This window comes from Paroedura picta, chromosome 5, assembly GCF_049243985.1.
Source record: "Paroedura picta isolate Pp20150507F chromosome 5, Ppicta_v3.0, whole genome shotgun sequence".
Taxonomy (NCBI): domain Eukaryota; kingdom Metazoa; phylum Chordata; class Lepidosauria; order Squamata; family Gekkonidae; genus Paroedura; species Paroedura picta.
The window spans coordinates 45,554,664-45,578,387 of NC_135373.1; the positions used below are offsets into that span (position 1 = coordinate 45,554,664).

The following is a 23,724-nucleotide window of genomic DNA, read 5'->3' on the forward strand; positions in this document are numbered from 1 at the left end:
ATTACACTGGCTTTGCTGAGTATTTAGGTCTCCATTGTTTTCCACAGCAACATTAGTGACAGGATTCCATTCCATACATAACATGGTTGAATTTGAAGACGTCTGGTGTGACAAAATGCTGAGTGACTAAGCACAAGTTTGCTAGAACACCAAAGGCCTACAGAAGCATTCCTCCTCTGTACAGAGCAGAGCTCTTGCTGATTCCCTGGGAGCTGAAACGGGCATTGGGTGCCTGCAGCAATTCTTGCCCCATTTTTCAATCGCACTGTTCATAATGCTTTTCTGGAATTACTAGTGCACGCTGAAAAGTTAATTTATTCATTCTGTCTCCCTGTGTGTGTGTGTGTGTGTGTGTGTTGCTGGGCAGAGGAGAATGCACTGAAACTTTGCGGAATCGCATCAGAGACCTGGATACAGAGTGCAAGAAGTTAACAATTGACATAAAGGTGAAAGAAGATCAGATACGAGATCTGGAAATTAAAGTTCAGGTAATGAATGAGCAACAAACATGGCTTGTGTGTTTCCATGACTTAACAGCTAACTTTTCATTGCAACACACTCTCCTTTCTTGGAGTGGGTGGAGTGAGCCTTGCCTGCTTACACTCTGATGGACATCACCCCTTTCCAGGCCATATCACACGTAATGCCAAACTAGGATACACATCAGGTGCCACCACAGGCAATTAGCAAGGATCTCTGTATGAAGCATTGATCTGCAAGCCTGCATGCATCATGGTTTTAGGTGTGCACAGAAAATGCCTAGTGGCAAGATCAGACAATTTTAGGTTCTGCAGGTGTTTGTACTGTCTCAGAAGCCTATTTGTTCAGTGACAGCCGTTCGATGGATGAAATGTATGTGTACAACATGGGAAGTGGTGCATAGTGCTTTGTGTTCAGAGTGCTTTGCATGCATTATCTTGTTCTGTTGCATGCCACAGCCTTTAAGGTAGGCCAGCATGCAGTGGAGGAAGGAGAGAATGGCTTTCCTCATGCCAGCTCATGAGTTCATAGCAGAGATGCTGGATTCCATGCATAGAAACACAATTTCCCTGCCTCCATCTCAGTGGAGTGCAAAATGTTGCCATTGGGGGATGGGGGTCCAAATAGAGCAGTATGAGGGGGACATTGAAGGACTACCATGATGGGAAATCAGAAAAAGAACCTCTCGTGTATGGGGGGGTCTTTTTTTAAACAGTGTTTTTCATTTAACAGAATAAATAGAAAAGGAAATACCACGTATATACTACAAACCTACTATTTAGAAAATGTTCATAAAGCTTATAATTAACAATACATACCTTATTCTTATACATCACCTTAAGGTTACAGGAGGGTCTTTTCCACAGGAACCAACCCAGAATTTGCATGTAGAACAATCCTGGCTAGATACGGGGGAGATTCACAGTCAGATTAGGTCAGCAGTGGAATCAGCTCCCTAAGGAGGTGGTTTCTCCCGCATCAGCGGTCTTTAAGCAGTGGCTGGATAGATATGGCTGCTTTAGGGGGATCCTACATTGAGCAGGGGGTTAGACTAGATGGACTGTATGGCCCCTTCAGAAGATGGGGCATTTGTAGGGGAGAATTGGTGGCAGATGAAATATTGCCTCTAGCACCAACACCCTGCAGTTGTTCCCTTGGTTTACTTCTGATCTGGAAGCTTTTGGGGGGAGGGTGGACATTAAAAGGTAGTGAGTGGGTTGGCACATTTGCTAGGAGAATCAGTCAGTGGGCAAAGAAGTCTCTGCCCCTCCAATCCTTCCCTGTAAGAGTCATGTCTCTCCCCCCACCCCTCAATGCTCCATTAATCTTTTGCAACAAACTTAATGATGAGAACCCCATGTTTTCTTTGTAATGTGTGGTTCTACTGTGAAGAGGCCGTTAAACTGTTGTGCCTACTTCTGTGATTTGCTTGATCAATCATTAGGAAAAACAATGTCTCAAGAGACAGTGAACTTCTTGGGTGTAAAAATAGAATCAAGTTCTGTATCGGATTCTGAGCTAGTTGATTTTTATTTCACTTAATCTGTTTCGTAGACTTCAAGTTAAACACTTCTGCCTTTTCATACAATCAAACTCTTTATATGTAGAGAGCTGCAGGATACTCATGGGAATATTTTCTTCCCAAGCTGTACAATTTCTGGTTTAAGAACAACAACAGAAGTTTGATATGTGATTTTTTGGGGTATTTTTAATGACGTTTTCAAGTGCGTGCATCCCTTAAGGGTTGGATCAACCCTTAATAGTTGGATCAAATGGTTGGACCCACCCTTGTCTTTAAGCCTGTACTGATTTGGTGTTCACTTGTCCAAGCAAAACATTGGTGTACAAGCCCTGTACACTTGTCCAAGCAAAACATTAGCAAAAACAGAAATTTAGCTTGTGAGAAGAGAGAGTTAGAAAATCCTTTATTCCATTTGCTAGGAAATCAGAAATCACATGTTGGGATAGGGGGCTGTAAGGAATTTCCCCCTCATCAAAAGCTGCTGCAGAATTCTCCTGAGATAAAACAGCACTGGACAGCTTGCTGCAAAGCATCATTTCCTCCGCCCCACACATACCTCTTTAGCTTTTAGAAGGCTTTTTCTCTGCCAAACAACACTGGAGCATTCGTGTAGCTCTGCAAGGGAGATCAGAGGTGAGATTCTGGCTGTGGGGTGTCCTGGCACAATCACTGCTACATCTCCTCTTTGGTGCAGGAAAAGGGGGGGGGGAGAAGCAGAAGTGGGAACAGCATCAGGAAACATTACAGAAATGGGTGTGCGTGGATGCTACTCCCATACCACTTGCTGCTGCCATGGTGAGAGCACTCTTGCCCCTGTGTAAAAGTACCCAGGAACCCTTTCTTTGCCCCATTCCCCTCTGTGTTCCTCTATACCTTTCTCTAAATGATCCTCAGCTGCTCTTAGCTTTCAGCACCTAGAACATACCAAGAGTCCATCCAATTTTGTGGGGGTTGCATTTGCCAAGCAGAATTTTTCTGCTTGCCTGTGGACTTTGCTGAGCAGCCAGAATCACCTACCTTTTTTCATTCCCTCGGTGATACATCAAATTCATTATAAGGAGTGTATTGGAGGCTTTCCAGAAATCACAGTGGGATGGGGTGACAAACAAATGGGAAATATTCCTCTAAACATTTCTATATCCTCTTAGGCTTGAGTAGGCTAATTTTTCTCATATCCTACTGTATGTTTTTCATTTAACTGTGTTTAACATTCCATGCCTCATGGAGCATGTTCAGCCTTCATCAGTCCATTTGGGGAGATGGGGCCTTTTTTTGCTCAGTTCATTTATATCCTCTTTCTGCATATTTTTCCTCTACTTTGTCTGTGGGTGCCCTGGATTTACTTTTTCTGTAACTCTCAGAAACCACCTACTTTATTAAGTACAATACGATACAATAATGATTAAGTGCAGTAATGATTAAGCATTTCTCTTAAGCACCAAGGTCAGATCTTGTGTTCAATGGGCCATTAGCACTGTCTACCATTCACCCTCTTTGTACCTCAGACAAAAAAAGGTTGCAGGGATTAACATATCATCTTAGACCGGTTTGGCCTAAACATTGTAGCATCTCTAGGGACTACCTCATAGGGTAATTTTGATTGGTCATGTACACATTGTAATCTGCATTTGTATGTCCTGCTCACACATAATCCTGTAAATTGACTGCATAGACTAGTTTTTCTAGATATATGAGTTTATAGATAGTGGAATCTGCACACCTGTATATCATGGTCCTTTTGAAATCCAGAAATGGGTAATTTCAGGGTTATCTCCAGATACAAGACCTACTGTGTGTGAACAAAGAATTTGAAAGTGCTCATCTTATCAGGACTAGCTGAATAGATGCCCTTCAACCTCCGATTCAACACATGGGCACATTTTGCACACGTTAGATAATGCACTTCTATTGCACTTTAGAAGTAGATTATCAGGATGGTTCACATGGAACATAAATAACAATACATCGAATTCAGTTTTGTGTCAAGTAAAATACAGTAATAGTAATAACAACAACAACAGATAATAACTATTTAATAGAACAACAATCAAACAGATCCATGGTTCAGTTCAGGTACATGGATTCCTAGAAGGGAGGTTCAGGGGCCCAGTGGTATTACTGGTTCCAGTCGACCTCTGACGGAAGAGCTCCCATTTGCAGGCCCTATGGAACTTTTTTAGTTCCATTAGGGCCCTGATCTCCTCCAGGAGCTCATTCTATCAGGTGGGGGCCAGGACAGATAAGGCTGTGGCCCTGGTTGAGGTCAAGTGGGCTTCTTTGGGGCCAGGGATCACTAGCCAGTTAGAGGTGGCAGGGTACAAAGCTCTTTGAGGGACATAGGCAGAAAGGCTGTCCCTCAGGTACACTGGGCCCTGACCACGTATGGCCTTGAAGTGATTACCAGAACCGTTAGCCTGATCCAGAATTCAATTGGTAGCCACGGTAGTTGTTGGAGGATTGCCCTGATGTGGGACCTCCATGGTGTTGCTGTGGGGACCCTGGACACTGCATTTTGGACCAGCTGTAGTTTCTGAATCAAGGCTGAGGGCAGGCCTGTGTAGAGTGAGTTGTAGAAGTCCAGTCTAGAAGTGACCATCGCATGGATCACTATGGCTAGGTGTTCTGCGGCCAAGTAGGGCACTAGTAGTTTGGCTTGATGAAGATGTTAGAATGCCAGCTGCGCTATTCTTGTGACCTGAGTTTCCATTGAGAAGGAAGCATCCAGGATCATGCCCAAGTTCCTGGCAGAGTGAGCCACTGATAGATAGATGCACACCATCCAGGGTGGGCATGCACGCTTCCTCGCAAGATCCCTTCCTGCCTAGCCATAGGACCTCTGTCTTTGAAGGACTGAGCTTCAGATGACTCTGCTTGAGCACCTCATCACTGCTTTCAGGCAGCTGGCTAATGCTTCTGAGGGAGAGTCATCCATCAGGAGGAAGAGCTGGGTGTCGTCTGCACATTGATGGCATCCCAGCCCAAACTTCCATGCCAGTTGGGAAAGATAAAGATATTGAATAAAATTGGAAAGAGGATCGTTCCTTGTGGGACTCTGCAAGTGAGTTGTCGGTGGCTTGATGATCTCTTTCCTATTGCTACCCTCTGTCCACAACCTTGGAGGAAGGAGATCAGCCACTTGGAGGAAGGAGATCAGCCGCTATCCCTCATATTCCGGCATCCACGAGGTGGCAAGCTAAAAGCTTATGGTCAACTGTGTTGAATGCTGCTGAGAGATCTAGTGGTACCAGCAGTGCTGACCCACCTTGGTTCAGCTGGCAACAGAGGTCGTCTGTCAGGGCGACTAGCGCTGCCTCAACTTCATGGCCAGACTGGAAACCTGACTGAGATGGGTCTAGGACTGAAACTTCTTCAGGAATGCCAATATCTGATCCACAACAGCCCTTTCCACCTTTTCCCCCAGAAACGAGATGGGTTGATAGTTGTCAGGCTCTCACAGGTCTAAAGATGCTTTTTTCAGTAGCAAGCATACCACTGCCTCTTTTAGTCCCTCCCGGAATTCTCCCATTGAAAGATAAAGGTTTATTATCTCCCAGAGGGAGGCCCTTATGTCGGATGTTCTTAGAAGCCACGATGGGCAGGGGTCTAGTGGGCATGTGGTTGGCGTCGTTGCTGTTAGCCAGGAAAATCCAATATGTGCAGAATGGGCCATGGACATTAAAACAAATCAGAGGCTGAAGTGTGTTCTGGGATAGATAACAGTTAGTGTAAAACATTTTGTGATAAGAATGCACTGGCAATTTCTTCCATTCCCTTGGAAGGGGGGGGGGGGGGTAAAGAGACTGTAATTATACCTGACTATGATGTATTCAATGCTGCTGCTTCTGCACATCTTTAAGTAAGTTATGTTTTAGAGGTATTGTAGACGGTGCCTATTTGACAGATTATTTCTGACAATATAGCCAGGTTGTCTTAAAAACACAGCATGCCTCAGATTCTCCCAGCTAATCCTTGAGAACAGTAGAAACAGTAGAAACAGAACAGGCTGATGATGCCTCAGTGTCAAGACCCGGTTTGTAACAGTCGTGTTTTGATTTCTCTCAAAGGAACTGCGGAAATACAAAGAGAATGAAAAGGATACAGAGGTGTTAATGTCAGCACTTTCAGCCATGCAGGATAAGACACAGCACTTAGAAAACAGCTTGAGCGCGGAGACAAGGATCAAGTTGGACCTGTTTTCTGCGTTAGGAGATGCAAAAAGGCAACTTGAGATCGCCCAAGGTAATTTGGATTCTCCTAACATAAATGGCCACTTTGGTGGAAATTGTGGAGGATAACTTTTGCGACTTGTAGCTGGGCAAAGAACGTGGAAATTGCTCCCATGCATACATTTCGAAGCGGGGTGGGGTTGGTTGTAGCGAGTAATCTTCCCCTTCTGGCTGCCCATCAGATCCTGTTCTAGTGGTCGGGGGAGGCCAGCATAGCTCCACTAAAGCGGGGGTAGTCAACCTGTGGTCCTCCAGATGTCCACGGACTACAATTCCCATGAACCCCTGCCAGCGTTTGCTGGCAGGGACTCATGGGAATTGTAGTCCATGGACATCTGGAGGACCACAGGTTGACTACCCTTGCACTAAAGCATATAGCAGTTCTCATATGACATTTCAAGTCCTGGCTTTAACAATCAGAACTACCTCTGGAATTACCCCTGCAAAGAATGTGGGGAGAGCTCTTCTCCCCCCCCCCTTCCTGCCTCTGAGACATTTGGCCTTTCATAACCAAACTTCTGAATCTTTCCTTGCATTTCCTTTGGTGCTTTGCTTGGGAAGGAACCTCCAAATTCTTTTAGAATTTTGTTTAGGAGCCAGCAACACTGTATGGAGTACTTGATCCCCCCCTCCCCCCGAGAAATATCTTCTTGGTTCCCCTGAAATTACTGAAAGCTCCACACTCTCACCGTACTGCAGGGAAAAACTCAGTAGCAGCTGTCCACAGGGTCAACTGCTGCAGTAGAGTCCACAGGGTCAACACAGGGTCACCTGCTGCAGTAGAGTCCACAGGGACTGCACTGTTAAATCAGGTTAACTGCTGCTTGAGTCTATAACAATAATTGAGAGTCTCTGTGGAGTCTGGGCAGAGAGAACGAATACAGGTGTCTGGTGCAGAGACCTGGTAGCTAATTGCCTTTGCTTTGCCTGAGCAGAAGTATGCTGGCCAGGCTGTCCTAGTCAAATATAGCCTCCTCCATTCCAAGTTAGACTGAGGACACTTGTTCACAACAACGAGGGAAGCGTTAGGTTTAAATTTTCCTATTGGATTGTTGAGTGCCCATTCTTGAGTACAAACACTGCAGGAATGTAACGTAGTAAGAAATTAACAGTTCAGACACAGCTGGAATTCCTCATTTTGTGCACTCTGTCTGGGAAAGTTAAATGTGGGAGGGAGAGGGAAGAGAGAATCCATAAATAGGTACTTGATTAAATAGTGTGAATTATCTCTAGGCATCTCCAGAACTACACATTTCCAGAGACTTAAGCGCCTTTCTTTGTAAGAGACCCACCCACCCACTGCAGATCTTTACTTTGCCCCCTATGCTTTCCTAAGAGACCACTGATACCCCCTCCCAGAGAGACAGTTTTGGGGCTCTCAGTGGGCTGCAATGATATGGGGGTGGTAGTAGAAAAGTTCTGTTTCACAAGTCTGCAGGATACTAATTTGTTTAAGCTTAGGGAGATGACCTACTAGGATAGAATTCTTTTTAAATGAATTAGGTGGAAGCTGCGATTAGATAGCATTAAATGGGTATCCTTAAACATTTGGGAAGCAAGAGTGGCCTGGAGGGGAGGAGGAGCCCAAGTAACAGCTCTTTTGCTGCTGTTCAGGGCAGCGTCCGCCATTTTGGGACCACGATTGACCAGGCTTTCTGCCTTCCAAAGTAAATCCAGCCAACTGGGCCTCACAGAAGGAGTGCATTGATGTCACAGCATGACTTAGCCAATTAGATTGGCCTACACTGATGATATCACCAAGGGAGGATGAAAGAAGCAAGCCAACCTTTCTTGTCCCGTTTAAAATCAGCTTGGGTGGAAGGAACATCCCATCTCCTCATTTTTCCATGACAGATTCATTTGCAGCACATCTGTCCGCTGCCTTCAAGCCTCCTTTCTCCAAGCTGCTATCAAAAGGGTAGCCTGCTCTTTGAAGGAGGATGTGAAAACCTTTTTAAAGCTTTTTCCTTTCTTGGTTTTGGTCCTGCTGTTGAGTTATGAGCTGTAAATGGTCAGTTCAGCCAGTAGAGGGTGCACAAACTTAACGAAAGAGCCCTGTTCTCTGACAGTTACTGTGTTCAAGAAAAGCACCGAAGGCTGGTTCAGTGGAGGCAGCTTGGCAGAAAGCATGTTTTCCTGTGTCATTGGATAAATGTCCGTGTCTCATTCAGCTAATTTTAAAAAGAAAACTGGACTCCCCCCTCATCAAATTTGTCACCTCTTGGCAAAAGACATCCTGAGCCTGGAGTGAAAGTTAAAGCACTAATCTGTACAGGCAGATGGGTCTCTTTTGTCCAGACTTTGGATGGGCTTGCACAGATCCATGAGAACAACCAGATTTTGAATTTGGAAATAATGGCATTTTCAGCTCTTAAAAAAAAAAAGCCTTGACTTGAAGCATAATACTTTAAAATGTATGGCGAACAGTGTATTAGAAATGTTCTTGGGTTTATTTCGTGGCGCTTTTGCAAAGAGATACGAGAAACGGTTGTGCATTTGTGTTGTGTTGTCTGTGCAAGTTCCACTAAGCCTTTCTAGGAACACAATGGAGCTAGGAGGCATATCTTCCTAAACCAGCATGTCTGTAGTTTATGTCTGTGGGAAGCTTTATTTTGCCAAGTTGGCTTTCTAGCTTGTTTCACAGGTTGAGTTTGCTTCTTTTTCCTTCCCTTTTTCCTTCTCTGTAGTAGGCTTTCTAAACCAGGATTTCATGAAACCGTGGGGTTCCTTGACAGCCCTGGAAGGGTTTCCCAGATGGGTGGGAGTTAATTAATTGTGATATATATTTTTAAATCTGTTAAACACTTATTGGATTATATGACCATCTAGGGTCATGTCAAGCCACTCCTCTCCTCTCCAAATGGCCAATGATGGGCCTGGGGGGGTGGGAAGTGGAGAGGACCCAGGTGGGTGTGTACACAGCTATGCTTCCCAACACATTGTGCACAATCGATCCACTTCTGGGGTTTCTTGAAGCCAGAAGAATGTTTCAGGGGTTTCTCAATGGTAAAAAAGTTGAGAAAGGCTGCTCTGTAGGCAGGTTTTGCTCGATGGGTCTATCACCTTGGAAGGGAATGGGGGAGGGGGAATAGATCAAGTGCTGCTGATACACAGCCTCCATTTACCTTTCACCGATGCTGAAAGTGAGTTTCCAAAAAGCAAAGCTTTCAGATTGCATTCAAGGCCAGGTTGTAGCTGAAGGGGATGGGGAGGTTGCCTAGTAGTCTTTCTGCTTACAAAGACAGAAGGACATTGGCATTAAAACAGATCCATAAAGCTCACTACAATTTGTGCTGTAGGGCAGCAGGTGGAGAAGGATCTTTCCTGTTTCCTCCTTCCTGAGGTCCTTTTGGCTGGAGTTAATGGGAACCATGCTAGAGCCCTCCATGGGCTCTGTCACTAAGCCATGTTTCCTTCCCTCTTGCAGGCAGAATGCCCTTCCTTGGTCTGGAAAGGTGCTAGGACAAGGGAATAGAATTTGGTGCCTTTTAAAAGTAAACTGTTGTAGAATGACTTAATAAGTCAAGCAAGCAAGTGGTTAATTCTGTTTAGATTATGTTTTTTGTTGACTCACAGTGCTCCTGCCCACCAGTCCCCTGAGGTTCTGCCACCAAACTATTTCAGACATCGGGGTTCATCTCTTATGTGTTGCTGGTTAATAACATGTTTCCCCCTGTTTTTTTTTCCTTTCTGTAACAAATCTTGCAGGGCAAATCATTCAAAAAGATCAGGAAATCAAGGACCTAAAACAGAAGATTGCAGAAGTTATGGCAGTGATGCCCAGCATAACGTACACTCCGGCCACCAGCACGCTGAGTCCTGTTTCCCCCCATTATTCTTCCAAATTTGTGGAGACCAGCCCTTCTGGACTTGATCCCAATGCCTCAGTTTATCAACCCCTGAAGAAGTAAATGCTGATGTCATTTGTCACGCAGAAGGCATCACACAGAAAAATCTCTTGCAGTCAAGATGAAATTTGTATTGTGTGAGACTGTACTGATTTATTGTTTGAGAAAAAGAAATAAAAAGAAGGAAGTGGGGGGAGAGAACCCCAACATCAAGGTTTGGCTAGAACTGCCCATCAATTTTTCTTCTAAATTTTTAGAAAACCTCACAGAACTTTACAATTTTTTTCTTGGCCAATGCATTAAGGGGAAAAAAAAAGAAATCACAAATCTTAGTTTTCTTGTAGCAAAATCTGCCTCTTTAAGCAAAAATATTCTTGCAAGGTTTCCTCTTGAAAAGACAGAAACATAACTTGGAGCTTTGCTTGATTACAAACCCTTTCTTTCACATTTCTTTACACATCATGACGCCAAAATGGCAGATGGAGAGTTGCAAGGAATAATGATGGAAATTCTTTAGGGTTTTTTGTTTTTGTTTTTGTGAAAGGGTTTAATCACACAAAGCTTTGATGCGTCAGTGTATTATTAAGTGAGGGAGGAAAAAAGGTATGTACAAGACATCCATCTATTTACCCCTCTAAGGACCAAACATATTTAAGGGGTCATCAGTTTCAAGAGAAGGAAGAAGCAAAGCGTTATGGGAAAACTAAAACGTAATGCTGGTTATGTGAAGTGCTTAGATTCCCATTGGTATATGTTAGTCATTTTGAAAATTGCTACCAGTCTTGTTCAACAGTGCCTTGGGAAAAGACGTTTCAAGAGGAAAACTTGGTAGTTCAAACAGTTTTCTCCCTCGCCCTCCCCGCCCCCCACCCCTTTGCTGTCATCTAGCTTAAGACACCCAAGTTCGTTTTACAGAGTCTACTGCAGAATTGGATGCACACTGCAACCCCAAGGTTACATCTCTGTGTTGTGGTCTTTTTGGTACAAAATCAACAGTGTTCTGTAACTTGACTTTGATTTTAGGCTGTGCTGTAGAGAGGTCTCAGTAGTGACAAGGGAGCATTCTAGGGAAGGCGGAGTTGTGCAATGTACTGTATACCAGGAGGCTGTCAGGCTGGCTCATCAAAGCTGCAGCTCTGGTTCTTCTTTAAAAAACTCAACTGCGATTTTGCTTCACATCATCTCGTGTTTTGACAACTTAATTTCAATGGGGCTGACTAAATCTCAGCAGTTGTGCCAAGGATTTATGTGGTTGTTTTAAAAAAAAAAAATAATAAGAGTTTTTAAATAGAAACTCATTAAAATTGCACAGAGGTTTAAGTTGACATGTATATTGTACATTGGTAGGAAAGTGTGTTGCACCGGCGACTTTTGAAGCGTTTAAGGTTTGGGCTTGGGTGGGAGGGTGCAGATGGGAACAGGGAGACAAAAAACGTATTAGTAACTAGCAAAATTATAAAATCCAAACAGTTTATGATTTTGCAAAAAAAAAAAACATGCAGTGGACTCTGGAAGGACAACGTTCTTCTTAAAAACATTTTTAAAGGTTTCGTATGAATTGGCAGATATGCCTTGTTTAAAAAAAATTAAGTAGGACAAACAAGTCAAAAATAGGAGTATTAAAGATCCATCATTTTAATCAGAGATTTCTTTTTTTTGAGATAAAACTTCTAGCTTTAGCCAGGTGTGCATGTTGCTGTCATTTTGCATTTTTGAATCATCTTGTGTAATTGTCACCATGAAAGTGTTACTCAGAAATGTCATAGGTTTTCATCTTTGTGCAGAACATGGAATATTGTCACTGACTTTGTGTTGAGGTTCCCCCCCCCTTTTTTTTTCCTTCCTTTCCCCCCCCCCCTCCTTTTTGGACTGCCTTTTGGGCACGACTTTTGTTGAAATACTCAGTCTTGGCTGCATTCTTTTTTTTTTCTGTGGGGTTTACAAAAAATAAACATTTTCTTGCAGATAGCATTTTGCCAGTGGCTCAGATTATTGTTGTTCATGTACAGGGCTTCATTTTAACAAAACAAAACAAAATCTTTTCTTTATCCACTATTCAGGTAATGGATAATTTGCACAGTTTAATATTTCTGGTAAGATATGATGGGAACCCTAATATCTTTCACACCACTGGTGAGCAGCAATTTATTCAGCTGTTTCTCCCTGTCAGTTGAGTTTTGCTGCTATATACAGTTTTACTAATAAATCCACACAAGTTAGTAGTCCACAGATTTTCTACTGATTCTCCTGCGAATGCTATTTTATCTTTTTTATGTCAAGGACTTCCAACTCCATATTTTCTGAAGAACATCTTTGCCTGCTTACCTGAAGATAACTCTTACTCCTCTAAAATGGCTAAGCGACTGAGAACGATAAAGTTGATCTGTGAACTGTAAGAGCATGAGTCTTCTTGAAACAATGTGGTCTAAAGCAAATTAGAGATTTGGTAGGGATGGAGAACTAGATGCTTCACATGTACAGGGGCTCCCTGTTTATCCTTGTGAAATTTTCTGTGAAAATGGATGCTTTAGGCTGATCCTGCATTGGGGTTGGACTAGATGGCCTGCGTGGCCCGTTCCAACTCTATGATTCTAAAACACCCAAGGGAAGTGCTCCTCTTCAAGTGCATGGGCGTTCGCTGCTTAGAAAATAAGAGGAACATGCCATTCACGCTTAAGAATTTCTGAAATGCAACAAATGGTCATGATCTATCAGAAAAGTCCCTAACCCAGGCCCCATTAAAATGAACAGCATTTCTACAAAAGCTTAGCTCTCTTTCATTTCCATGGGAACTGCTACAGTGCTGGAGATTTTCCCTGGTGGATTGTTCCCAATATCCCCCCAACCCAGCCAACTGGTCAAAATACAGACTGGTAGAATACTGCCCATGGGGTGCAGTTTAAGACTGTTTTTGTGGCACTGACCCTGATTCTACCATTTCCATCTTTTCAGACTTGCTGTTCTCTGTTGGTAGCTTCCAGTGCCTCATGTTAAGTGTACAAACCACATATTACCACTGACTAAGTTGGACCACCACCTTGCATGTCATTGAACACAATTTTTCTCTTTGCACTGTTGCAAAATGTCTTGAATTGCAGGTACGTGCACATGTATATTTGTACAATATTCCAAAGCTGCTTCCTGAGTTTTGATAAGAGGAAACGTTTGCCACCAGTGTTCCTCCCTCTCTTTAGATTAATCATCAGAACCTGGTTTAACCTTTCTATAAAGGTCTGTTTATACATTGCACAGATAATCAAATAGCCATGCGCCAGTAAAGTAACTCCTCTACCAATCTGGATCCTTGTTAGTGAGGGTGTCATACACAGAGCCAGACTGTCACCCACAAGGTCTCTCTTGGCTACTCTGGTTGGCAATGCTGCTCTGGGGTCTCTGGCAGAGGCTGGTCTTTCTAAGCACCTGGTGTTTTAAACACAGGATTCAAGAGACTTGGCCATCGGCTTACTGTGTTTTACCCCTGAGCCATAGTTCCTCCTCATGTAAAGCACATATGGAAAGAGGCTCAGCTGAAAAGCTGCTGGTGAGAAGAGAGTCCCTGATGCTGTTGCTCATTTATGCATTTTGGGAGCAGCTCTCTTGTCTCCCATGTGTTTGAGCTTCCTGAGCAATCAGGTTTTAATTGATCTGGTGAACTTTGCTGCCCCTCTTTGGCACAGAACTGACAAAAGCTTACCCTGATTATTGAACTGGGATTAAAAAGGCATGGTTAGCTGATTCCAAGCATATTTTTCCTTGCTCTGCTAAGCTATATGTTGTAAGACACATTTAGGGGAGAGACCTATAATGTCTCCTTGTTATTCTGCAAACACAGAAGCTAAGCCATAGTTTGCTTAGTACAGATGCAGCATTTAATCATGCAAACATCCTGGTTTGTAAAATGTACTGAGTTGGATCCTATCAGTTTTCCATGGGTGCTTTCATCCACTACTGCCCTCACTGCAGACCCACATAGCTTTTGTAGGACATGGGTTCAAAAGGGGCTGCTTAGGGAACGGGAAAGAAGAGAGTGATCCCCTGCCAACAGCAGAAAACTGCTAGGACCCAGCCCTGAGAAGAAGAATAACTGTTTTTTTATACCCCACTTTTCACTACCTAAAGGAGTGCCAAAGCAGCTTACAAATACCTTTCCCTTCCTCTCCCCACAACAGGAACCCTGTGAGGTTGGTGTGGCTGAGCCACCTGTAAGAGAACTGCTCTAAGAGAACTGTGACTGGCCCAAGGTCACCCAGCTGGCTGCATGTGGAGGAGTGGAGAATCCAACCTGGTTCTCCAGATTAGAGGCCACTGCTCTTTAAGTACTATACCAAGATGGCCTCTTTAATGTAATTACATCCTTGTACGGGGCTGGGGGGGGGACGGTGAGAGGGACAATGTTAAATCTTCAGGTCATGGTTTAGTGATGAGATCAAATGCTATCAGCATCCTAAAGTAGGCCTCTTATGAAATGCCCCCAAATCTAGGTTTAGTGTGTGATCATTCATTCATTCATTCATTCATTTAGCTTTATTCCTCGCCTCTCCCCGAGGCGAGTTACAAACATATAAAAGCCCCATTAAGATCATACAATAAAACATATAACACACATCATACACAATTCCCATAAAACAAGATGCGGTAAAAAGTCAACTCGTATCTGGACTACCCTTTAGCAACCCACTATAGAGAGAGGGAGAGGACAGAGGGTGCCAGGTGGACTATACTACTGCCACTGTAAGGGGGGCCAGATAGTCCATGTGGCCCAGCATCAACCCACGACCTGGCGGAAGAGCTCTGTTTTGCAGGCCCTGCAGAACGCTGAAAGCTCCCTCAGGGCCCGCAGCTCCTCCGGGAGCTCATTCCACCAGGTTGGGACCAAGACTGAAAAGGCGCTGGTCCTGGTCGCGGCCAGGCACACTTCTCTGGGGCAAGGAGCAGTAAATTCATACCCCCAGAGCGTAAAGCCCGCATCAAAGCAAATTCAGCCAAGCACCCTACTGCTACGCCACAGTCATCTTGGGCAGTATTTTCGGATAGTATGCTCCCAAAGGTTGACTGTTACACTTCACCCAGTTTGGGATGCGTCATAAACGTCCTTTGTGAGCGCCATTCATCTTACAATGCCATTCAGTCCGATTAATTTTATTAATCCCCGCAGGCCAGAAATATTGATTAGTAAAGATTCCACTCCTAGCAATAAATCAAAATGCCACGTAGATGGTGTGTTTTTGCCACCCTTCCCCAGGTGATCAGGAGGCACCTTGTGTGTGTACAGGGCCATCAAGTCGCAGCTAACTGAATGGTGACCCCAGTGGGGTTTAAAAAGGTAAACGAGAAGCAGAGGTGGTTCGCCATTGCCTTTCCCTGAGACCCTTCCTTGGTGGTCTCCCGGCCAAGTCCTGAACCTCCTGAGCTTCCGAGCTCTGATAAGATTGGGCTAAACCATTCCACATCCCCAGAGGCATCTGACATTGTGTCGTCCAACACTTACAGCCTGTCCTAAGTGAGGAGTGTTTGTCTGAAGTGTATCATCTGTATCCTTTATGGGTAACTGGTGGGAGGTGACCGTGCCAGATTTGAACCAGATTTGGCCATGTTTGAACTACACTTGAATGGAAAAGGAGATACCTTCCTTTGATTCATTCATTTTCATCATTGCCAGATTGTGATGTCAGGGGCGAGGTGGGGGGATCTTAGTGATAAATTTAGTGTATAATGGATTTTTCTTTTTTGGTAAATGGACTTTTTCGTATAATGTTCGCCCCCAAATGATTAATTTGGAACTGAATCCATGTGAAGACAATGTTCCTTATCAGTTTTATTCATCACATTCATTATGCATCCTTGGATTCATCTCAATTAAGCCTTTTTTTAAATTCCCCTGTGAAATCTGAAGGATTAACACTCTATTCATAGATGCAGTTCTCACTTTTAAAACGGGGATGCTTCCCCCTCCCCGGTCCTTTCCTGAAGCCCTGCCAAACAATTCTAACAAATGACTGCAGAACTCGTTTTGGAGCAGGAGGCCTTGGCCATTTCTTGATTTAGAATCTGGCACACTATGGCCCTTTAACTGGGTGCCCAGTGAATCGAGCATTTGGTTCTCTACACTGCCAAAGACGTGGAGCTAGAAGAGATGTAACATGTTAATGAGGGGGGGTAGGATGTAGGAGGGTATCCCGTTTTGGAATGCTCCCCTATGCTGGAAAACCTTCCTGCAAATTATTTAAAAAGTGAGCAAGTTGGTAGAACATTCTTACCTGATGTGCCAACTTTCAGTGTACTTCACAGAGGGTGTTTGTGCATGTTTAATGCAAAGAAACATTCCTAGTTGGAATCTACCACTTGCAGATTGGATCTGTTCCTTCTACCACTTGCTCCGCCTGCGTGTGTGAAGCAAGCCTCAAAGTGTGGTGCTCAACAATTCAGGTTTCTTCCAACCTTGGGGGAGATCTGGGAAAACCAGAGAAGCCAATCTCATGCTGTTATGTGTTATAGATATCTTAGTCTGGGCAAGGTATTGTGGAATAGGCCACCTGGCTGTCGCTACCTGACCTAACACACCCGTGTACTCTTTGGCCTGAGCCCCTAGCCTCTTTTGCAGGTGGAGGAGCCAGCTTGGCGAACTGGTTAAGAATGGCAGCCTCTAATATGGAGAGCCAGGTTAGATTCCCCGCTCCTCCAAATGCAGTCAGCTGGGTGACCTTGGGCCAGCCCCAGTTCTCTCAGAGCTCTCTCAGCCCCACTATCTCATAGGGTATCTGTTGTGGGGACAGACTCCTTCGGGTAGAGAAAAGTGTGGTATTAAAAACCAGCTCTTCTAATTATATCGTTGTGGGGAGGGACACTTAGAAATCTACAGTTCATGTCTAGAAAAAAAAGGAATATTTAAATGCTTGATAGCCAGATGGGAAGAAATAACCCAGGATAATTTGAAACATATAATTGAATAATTTTTTAAGCAGTATCAAGGTGGAAGAGAGACCATCTTCACAAACAGCTGGTTGTGTGATGCCCACGCTTTCTGGTAGGAGAGCAAGAAAACATCCATTCTATTCACTTTCTCCAACCTACACGGGGTGTTAACAAGCCTCAGCTCGCCTCACATACATACACACGTTCCCTGATTGGTGCTTACCCCCCCCCACACACACACATACAAATAACACACACACACACCAGGGCAGGTGGAGCCTCCCACTCTTCCCACCAGACAGCCCAGAGTGGCTCAAGAGATGAGTCAAAGTGTGACCTGATCTCCCATGTGGCTTCTGCCACGGTTGCCGCTCAAAGGGAAAGGAGCAGGTGAACAATGGCTGCTGCCACCCCACGCCGAGCTACAGTCCTGTTGAGAATGAGCGAATCCATGCTCCTATATTAGCTTTATTCACCGTGTTCCACTCTCCGCTGCTTTTGGAAATAGGAGTGATGCTTCGGCCTTTGTGCTGGATGCTGTAGCATTCAGTGTGTTCTGCTCCTTACAATAGTCCTGAAATAAAGCTGGTATTTCCTCATAGTGTAGTGGGAGGGTGAGCCAAGGAAACAGCAGCTCTCCTAAGACCATTCAGAGAGAATTGAGTTCCCCCACTTGCTTTTTGTAAAATCTATTTTCAGTTATTCTGAATGTATGACTCTGTCTTGTTCCAAAGCAAGTATTGGTCCATCTACCTGATGGGTAGAAAAGGGCCTCTCCTAATATCCTTCAACCAGAGATGCCAGAGCTTGAACCTGAGATTTTCTGCATGCAAAGCACTTCCTGTTGTTCTCCTGTCCTGCCATGGATAGCTCAGGAAAGCCCGTTCCTGTCAGATCTCAGAAGCTAAGCAGAGCCAACCTTAGCTAGTATTTGGATGGGAGACCCCCCTAAAGATTTGGGTGTAATCCCTTCAGAGAACACTAGAGGTCACCAAGAGGCAGAGGAAGGCAATGGCAAAAACCCCTCCGACCATCCCTGGGCTGGCTGCCGGACAGTCCTTGGATCTCCTGGGTATGCTACACCCCCGACATAGATAAATAACAATTGTTTGATTGTGAGCTGAAGCTCCTTATAACCAAGAAGCCACCCTCCCAGACTCCTGAAGAATTTTTGGAAAGAATTAGAACCATTCCTTTATGCCAGAACTTTTAAAGCGGCTGATAACTTCCTGCTCTTACATCATTCATCGCTCAAGGCTCTGGGTGTTACGGCATGAGTCCCCAGCCAGGACCTGCTCCCATAGAGAATGGACTCCTCAGCCTCTGCATGGGGATGGTGGGGGAGTCTGCCGCCACACCTGCCTGGTTCTCTAGTCTAATGCTGTTGCTGCACCACAGTAACCATCCACAGCCTGACTTGGGCTACCAGGATTTCTCTCCCTCCTCCTTCTCCAGTGACACATGGGATGACCCACCCACTCCTCCCTTTATTTAGTAGTTTCCATGTGACCTGACTTCATGCTGGGCTCCTGGGGCTTTCCCCTTTAAGAAAACCCTCCTTTGACAGAAAAGAGAAATGATGTGACAACTGCAGGCAGAATTCCTGTGTGAAAGCTCTGCCTGTAGCTAGGGGTGGGAGGTGGGATGGAGCTTTGCATTGACTTTACCTTCCCCCCCTTAAGCCCATTAAAGGGATTTCTTTTAAAGCTCCATGGTTCAGCTGCAAGTGTTAGAGACGCATGTGTGGAGTTACTGGATCTGGTACTAGCCCCTTCCTGATTACCATTAAGTTGCTACCTCTGTGTCAAGCATAGTGGTAGGATATGTCCCAGATAGGTCCTTTACTATACAAGGAGGGAAAGTGGCTGCTATCCTCCATCTTTATTTCTGGTTCACTATAAGCAACACAGGCCAAGTGAAACATATGACTACCCAGAATGCTTTGCGTGACGGAAACAGGTCAACTGGCAGATTATATGTGAAGCCAAGCGACCCTCACCCGAAGTCGCTTGGCTGTCTCAGGAGTAATTCAAATGTTTGCACAAAAGGGCAGGACGTTCATCCCCACCTGAGCACAACCAGAACAAAGGATGGGTCTGTACGTGGACCAGATCTAAGTAACTATCCTGTACTGTTTCACCTTAATGTCTCTTCCTGATGCTTCTAGCAGCTTCCTTATGTCGTTAGTAACTGGCACATCAAATGCCCATTAACTGAGATTCCTCCACACTTGGACTCTCCCTCCCAACCAGAATGCAAACAAAGTCCACTCCCAAGGGCTTCCCCAAAGCCTTTCACTAGTTCTGGAGATACTCCTAATGGCCCACGAGAGCTCCTTTATCAAAATCTGGTTTGTCCATTAACAAACCTTCTCTTATTTGATATTGCCTTCCTGATCACATCAAAGCTTTGCTTTAGGACTCCCTTTCCCTAGCCCCAAGGTACAAATTTGCTATAAAAGGAGAGCAGAGACAAGCGTTCACCCTTCTTGCATTTGGTTCATGAAAGTTCATAATGGGATAAATGTTGTTAGTCTTTAAGGTGCCCTTCTCTTTTGTTTTGCTACAATCGATGACTACAATAGACTTCCATAGATTCATATGGCTACACCCACTGGAAATGACGGGAAGGCAGACAGCCCAGAACTCAGGCAATGATGCGTGGAGAAGCCCCCTAAGTGGGTAGGCACCCTGTGCTTGGGTGGCCTCCTAATTGATTTATTTTCCTGTGTTCTAGTTATCAGTGTGGGGTTGACTAATCTAGTCAGTAGCAGACCAACCCATATCTCCTTTGTCTTGATTACTATCAGCAAGTCTATCAGAAGGAGCAAACTCCTATCGAGAATAAAGCAAGGGATCCGTTGCTGCTGTTTTTCATTTGGAGAGACAGCAGAGGAGCTAGCTCAAAATGCCAATTAATATAGATTTTAAGGAGAGAGAGGAAGAGAGTCTCCACAATTCCTTTGTACCTTAATTGAATCCTATTTCCTATGATATGCCAGTTGATAATGCCACAGTAGCTTTACAAGGAAACCAACTCTAATAAGGAGGTGGGGGGAGCACAGAGAAACTAATCCAATAACGTTAACTCCTTTTTATTCTTAAATTTCCTGATCTCTGGCAGTTGAAGCAACGCATTAATCTAAGGCTGTTCATTGTCAAAATGGGTCGATCTTCCTTTCCACTACTCCGAAGCTTAAAATCTCCTTTGCTCTGCAGATTGGAAGGAAGCTTTTGGCATAATTATAGCAATTATTTCTCTCTAAATTTAGGCTGGATGAGAATAAATGATGGCTCCCGAAGAAATGAAAGCTATACTTGGAGAACAACGATTTAATCTGCAGTTGGGAGGGTGTTTGGAAAGAGGGGCCTGAATTTGGAAATTAGCATTTTGCTAAATGGAGCCATAACGGGTTCTGTTTCATTTAATCTGCAAACCAACTGGACAAACTCTCACATCTGATCGATTATGAATCTTCTCAGTAGTTCTGCTTTTGGTTTGGATTTCAAAGGCAAGTTTCAATTCTAGTCTTGACGACCTTAGAGGCACAGGTAAATCATGCAGCCACAACGCAACTGTCTTGAAATCGAGTCTTCAGTTGCATGCAGTTTTCATTGATAAACTCATTGGTGTTGACCAGGTACCTACTAAGGCTCCTCTGCACATAACCAAGGATCTGTGTGTGCATCAGTTCCAGGACCGTCTGTTGTTAAGGGCATGATTTCTGTAGAAGATTTCAAAAGTTCTAAGTTGATGCAGCCACACCCTATTATTGGGAAGTGAATCTGAAGCTTGGTGAAATATGTTTGGAATGTCTTATAAAATATGGGAACACAATGTCTGCTGCTGAACAGGGGGGCTGTCTGTCCCTTGCATTGTTAAGCTTCACACTATAATTAGCAGAATCAGACAAAGAAGAAGAGTCCCTCAGGAGGAAGAGCTGTTTTTTTTGTACCCTGTCTTTTAGTATCCAAAGGAGTCTCAAGGCAATTTACAATCACCATCCTTTCTTCTCCTCATAACAGGCACCCTGTAAGGTTGAGAGAGCTCTGAGAGAACTGTGAGTGGCCCAAGGTCACCCTGCTGGCTGCATGTGGAAAATGGGGAAATCAAACCTGGTTCTCTGGATTGCAGACTGCCCTCTTAACCATGACAACCAAGCTTGCTCTCTCTATATTCAATGCACTTTGTATTTGTTCAGGAAGCTTTGTAACAGTCCTGCAAGGTTGGTCAGTACCTTATCATCCCTATATTGCTGATGGAAGAGGGAAGACTGAAGGGGGCGGGGGGCATATCTATCTAACAACATCTTGTTAATTTATTGGTGTGATGTGTGTGTGTTTTCTGCAGTAGTTAGCTTTCCTTTACAAAACAATCCTGAGTTGTAAGACCGGTGTGAGTTGCAAATCCACAGGCAGACTGTGCTCTGCAAATGCCTTTCCAGCTTTCCCACTTCCTTTCTACAAGGGAGCCCTTCCCCATCAATTTCTCTTCAACACTACAGAGTACTATTAGGGCTCCTTTTGGGTTCATGCTTCATACATATTTTTAAATTATTATTATTTCTCTATTAAAACAAACCTATTCCGCCTTTTCCTACAAGAAATGAATAACTAGACCACAAAATCAGTTCCTACCAACTCCTCAAAATTAAACTAGATACAGTACAATTGCCCCATCCACACTGTTAACACAACATTCTGCAGCTGAAATAAGCCTCAAAGTGGAAGATGTAGCTTGCCTCTTAAAGAGCAACAGTGAAGGAACTTCCTCTGTGTCACCTGGTACCACCTCTGAAAAGGCCCCGTTGGAGCATATCGTGTGCCATACAGCTGATGAACATGGGAGGAGGCAAACCTCAAGGTGTTCTGGTCTAAGAAGTTCCTGACAGTTAGAGCGGTTCCTCAGTGCAACAGGCTTCCTCGGGAGGTGGTGGATTCTCCTTCTTTGGAAGTTTTTAAGCAGAGGCTAGATAGCCATCTGACAGAAATGCTACTTCTATGAACTGGAATTGGGTGGACAGAAGGGATTGTATAGGTACTTGGCTCTTCTAGCCATTTCCTGCATTCTGCAGGGGGTTGGACTAGATGACCTTGGAGGTCCTTTCCAACTCTATGATCCTGTGGTCCCTGGCTGTTTAGGGTTTTTAAGCTCAAAACGGGAACCTTGAATCAAGCCCTTAGCTGTCAGTGGGATTTAGAACTGGAACAGTTGACAGAAGCAGCAACTGGCTCACCAGTTTATACGTTTATAAATTCATGACATTGCCCCGTAAGAGTCTTACCCTCTTCCTATGGATTGGTTGTGGGGACAAACATGGAGAGTGTCATGGGATAGCCAACTCCAGTGATGCAGACAAAAAAGGGGGGAGAAAAAGGTCTAATCCCATGCTTATAAAAACCTGGGTCCTATCTAAGGGCGATGTCGCAGTCAATTTTCCTGTGTACGTGTTGCCCTTGGCTGAGTGAACTATCTGTGCGTCCCTGCCTTCAATAAACCAACTTTCTGGTGAAGTGCTGAGTGTCGCTAGTCACTGGACTTGGATATCGAGTAGGGGACCGCGACTGCATCCAACTGCTGGGGTTCGTGACAGACCTGGACTGCCATGGCCAATGCACAGCCACAGAGGCAGGCTGAGACTGTAGCAAAGCAGAGAAGATCCATGGCTCAATTCACAGGTGAGCACAGTGTCCTCGCCTGCCCTCTGTGAGGTTTGCAGCATCCTTCCCCTTCAGGAGTATTCCTCAACCATTTCCAGATGTGAGACCCACCTTTAATTCCTCAATGGAAGCATGAGGCCCCCTGAGTTACAAGTACATGGCATCAGTTACATGCTGAGAAGGGGGACTTCACCAGTCTTTCAGCAATGACAGCGAGCTGCACACAGTGAGAGTCAAGCACTAGGAAGCTGGCAGAGCTTGAATGTGCAGAGAGAGGGCCCAGCACCAGGCTGCTTAAAGAATAATACAGTTTTATTAAGAAAGAAGCAATTATGTTAAAGAAAGAAGAGACCTAACTGTCTAGCTAGCAGCTGTCTCCAGCCATTCTTCTTGTCTATGAGTATTCTGGAGGGAGGCTGGGAGGAAGTATGCTCAAGCAAACAGGAAGTCCCCTGTTGAGGCCTCTGGAAGATTCTTCAGACTCCCAGAGAGGGTAATGGCTGCTCCTGTTTAGGATCAACTCACCATTGCTGGAGAAGACTTCAACTGGTTTGCCTGAGGGGGACTCTCCTTTTACCTCTTCTTTATTTCTTCCTCTGAACTAACTTTTTACTTTTAAACTCACTACATTTTGGGTTTCTGGGGGAGTGCTTCAGGTGGGGGGAGGCTTAGGATTCTCTTGGGAGGGTTTTTAAAAAAATTTCCTTGGATGTGGGGGCAGGGGGGGCTCTGCCTGTTTAATCTGTTTTGTCCTGTAGTTGGTTTCTTCTTGGGGGCTGTCACTGTTTCAAGTGTAAACTGTAGTGGTTGGGGTTTTTTGCTGGTGGGGGACCTGTTGTTTAATTTATTGGGATCTATTTCTGGTGGCAAGTTGGCCTTTGGATTTTGGGAGCTGAATGGAGGGGGGATATTGGATTTCTGACTGCTAAAAATCTGTTTTGGTGGTGGTGGTGGTGCAGTTGCTGCCTGGTGGCCTGTTTTCTTTTTGGTTTGGGGTGTATTGCTGATTGCAGATGGGGGCTTTTGGATTTTGGGGGTTTTGCTGAACTTTTGTGTATGTAATCTTAGGGTTTGTG

The 23,724-nt window shown here is 44.5% G+C and overlaps 1 protein-coding gene across 1 annotated transcript in view; it reads left to right on the plus strand.

The window, feature by feature from the left end:
* Positions 1 to 12,047, plus strand: part of MACO1 (macoilin 1) — a 78,725-nt gene extending 66,678 nt beyond the window's left edge. The window contains exons 9-11 of the mRNA XM_077337647.1: positions 368 to 488; positions 6,067 to 6,241; positions 9,937 to 12,047. Coding sequence (XP_077193762.1) covers positions 368 to 488; positions 6,067 to 6,241; positions 9,937 to 10,139 — 499 coding nt within the window. The 3' untranslated portion in view covers positions 10,140 to 12,047. The remainder of the gene's footprint in view (positions 1 to 367; positions 489 to 6,066; positions 6,242 to 9,936) is intronic.
* Positions 12,048 to 23,724: the final 11,677 nt, after the last annotated feature.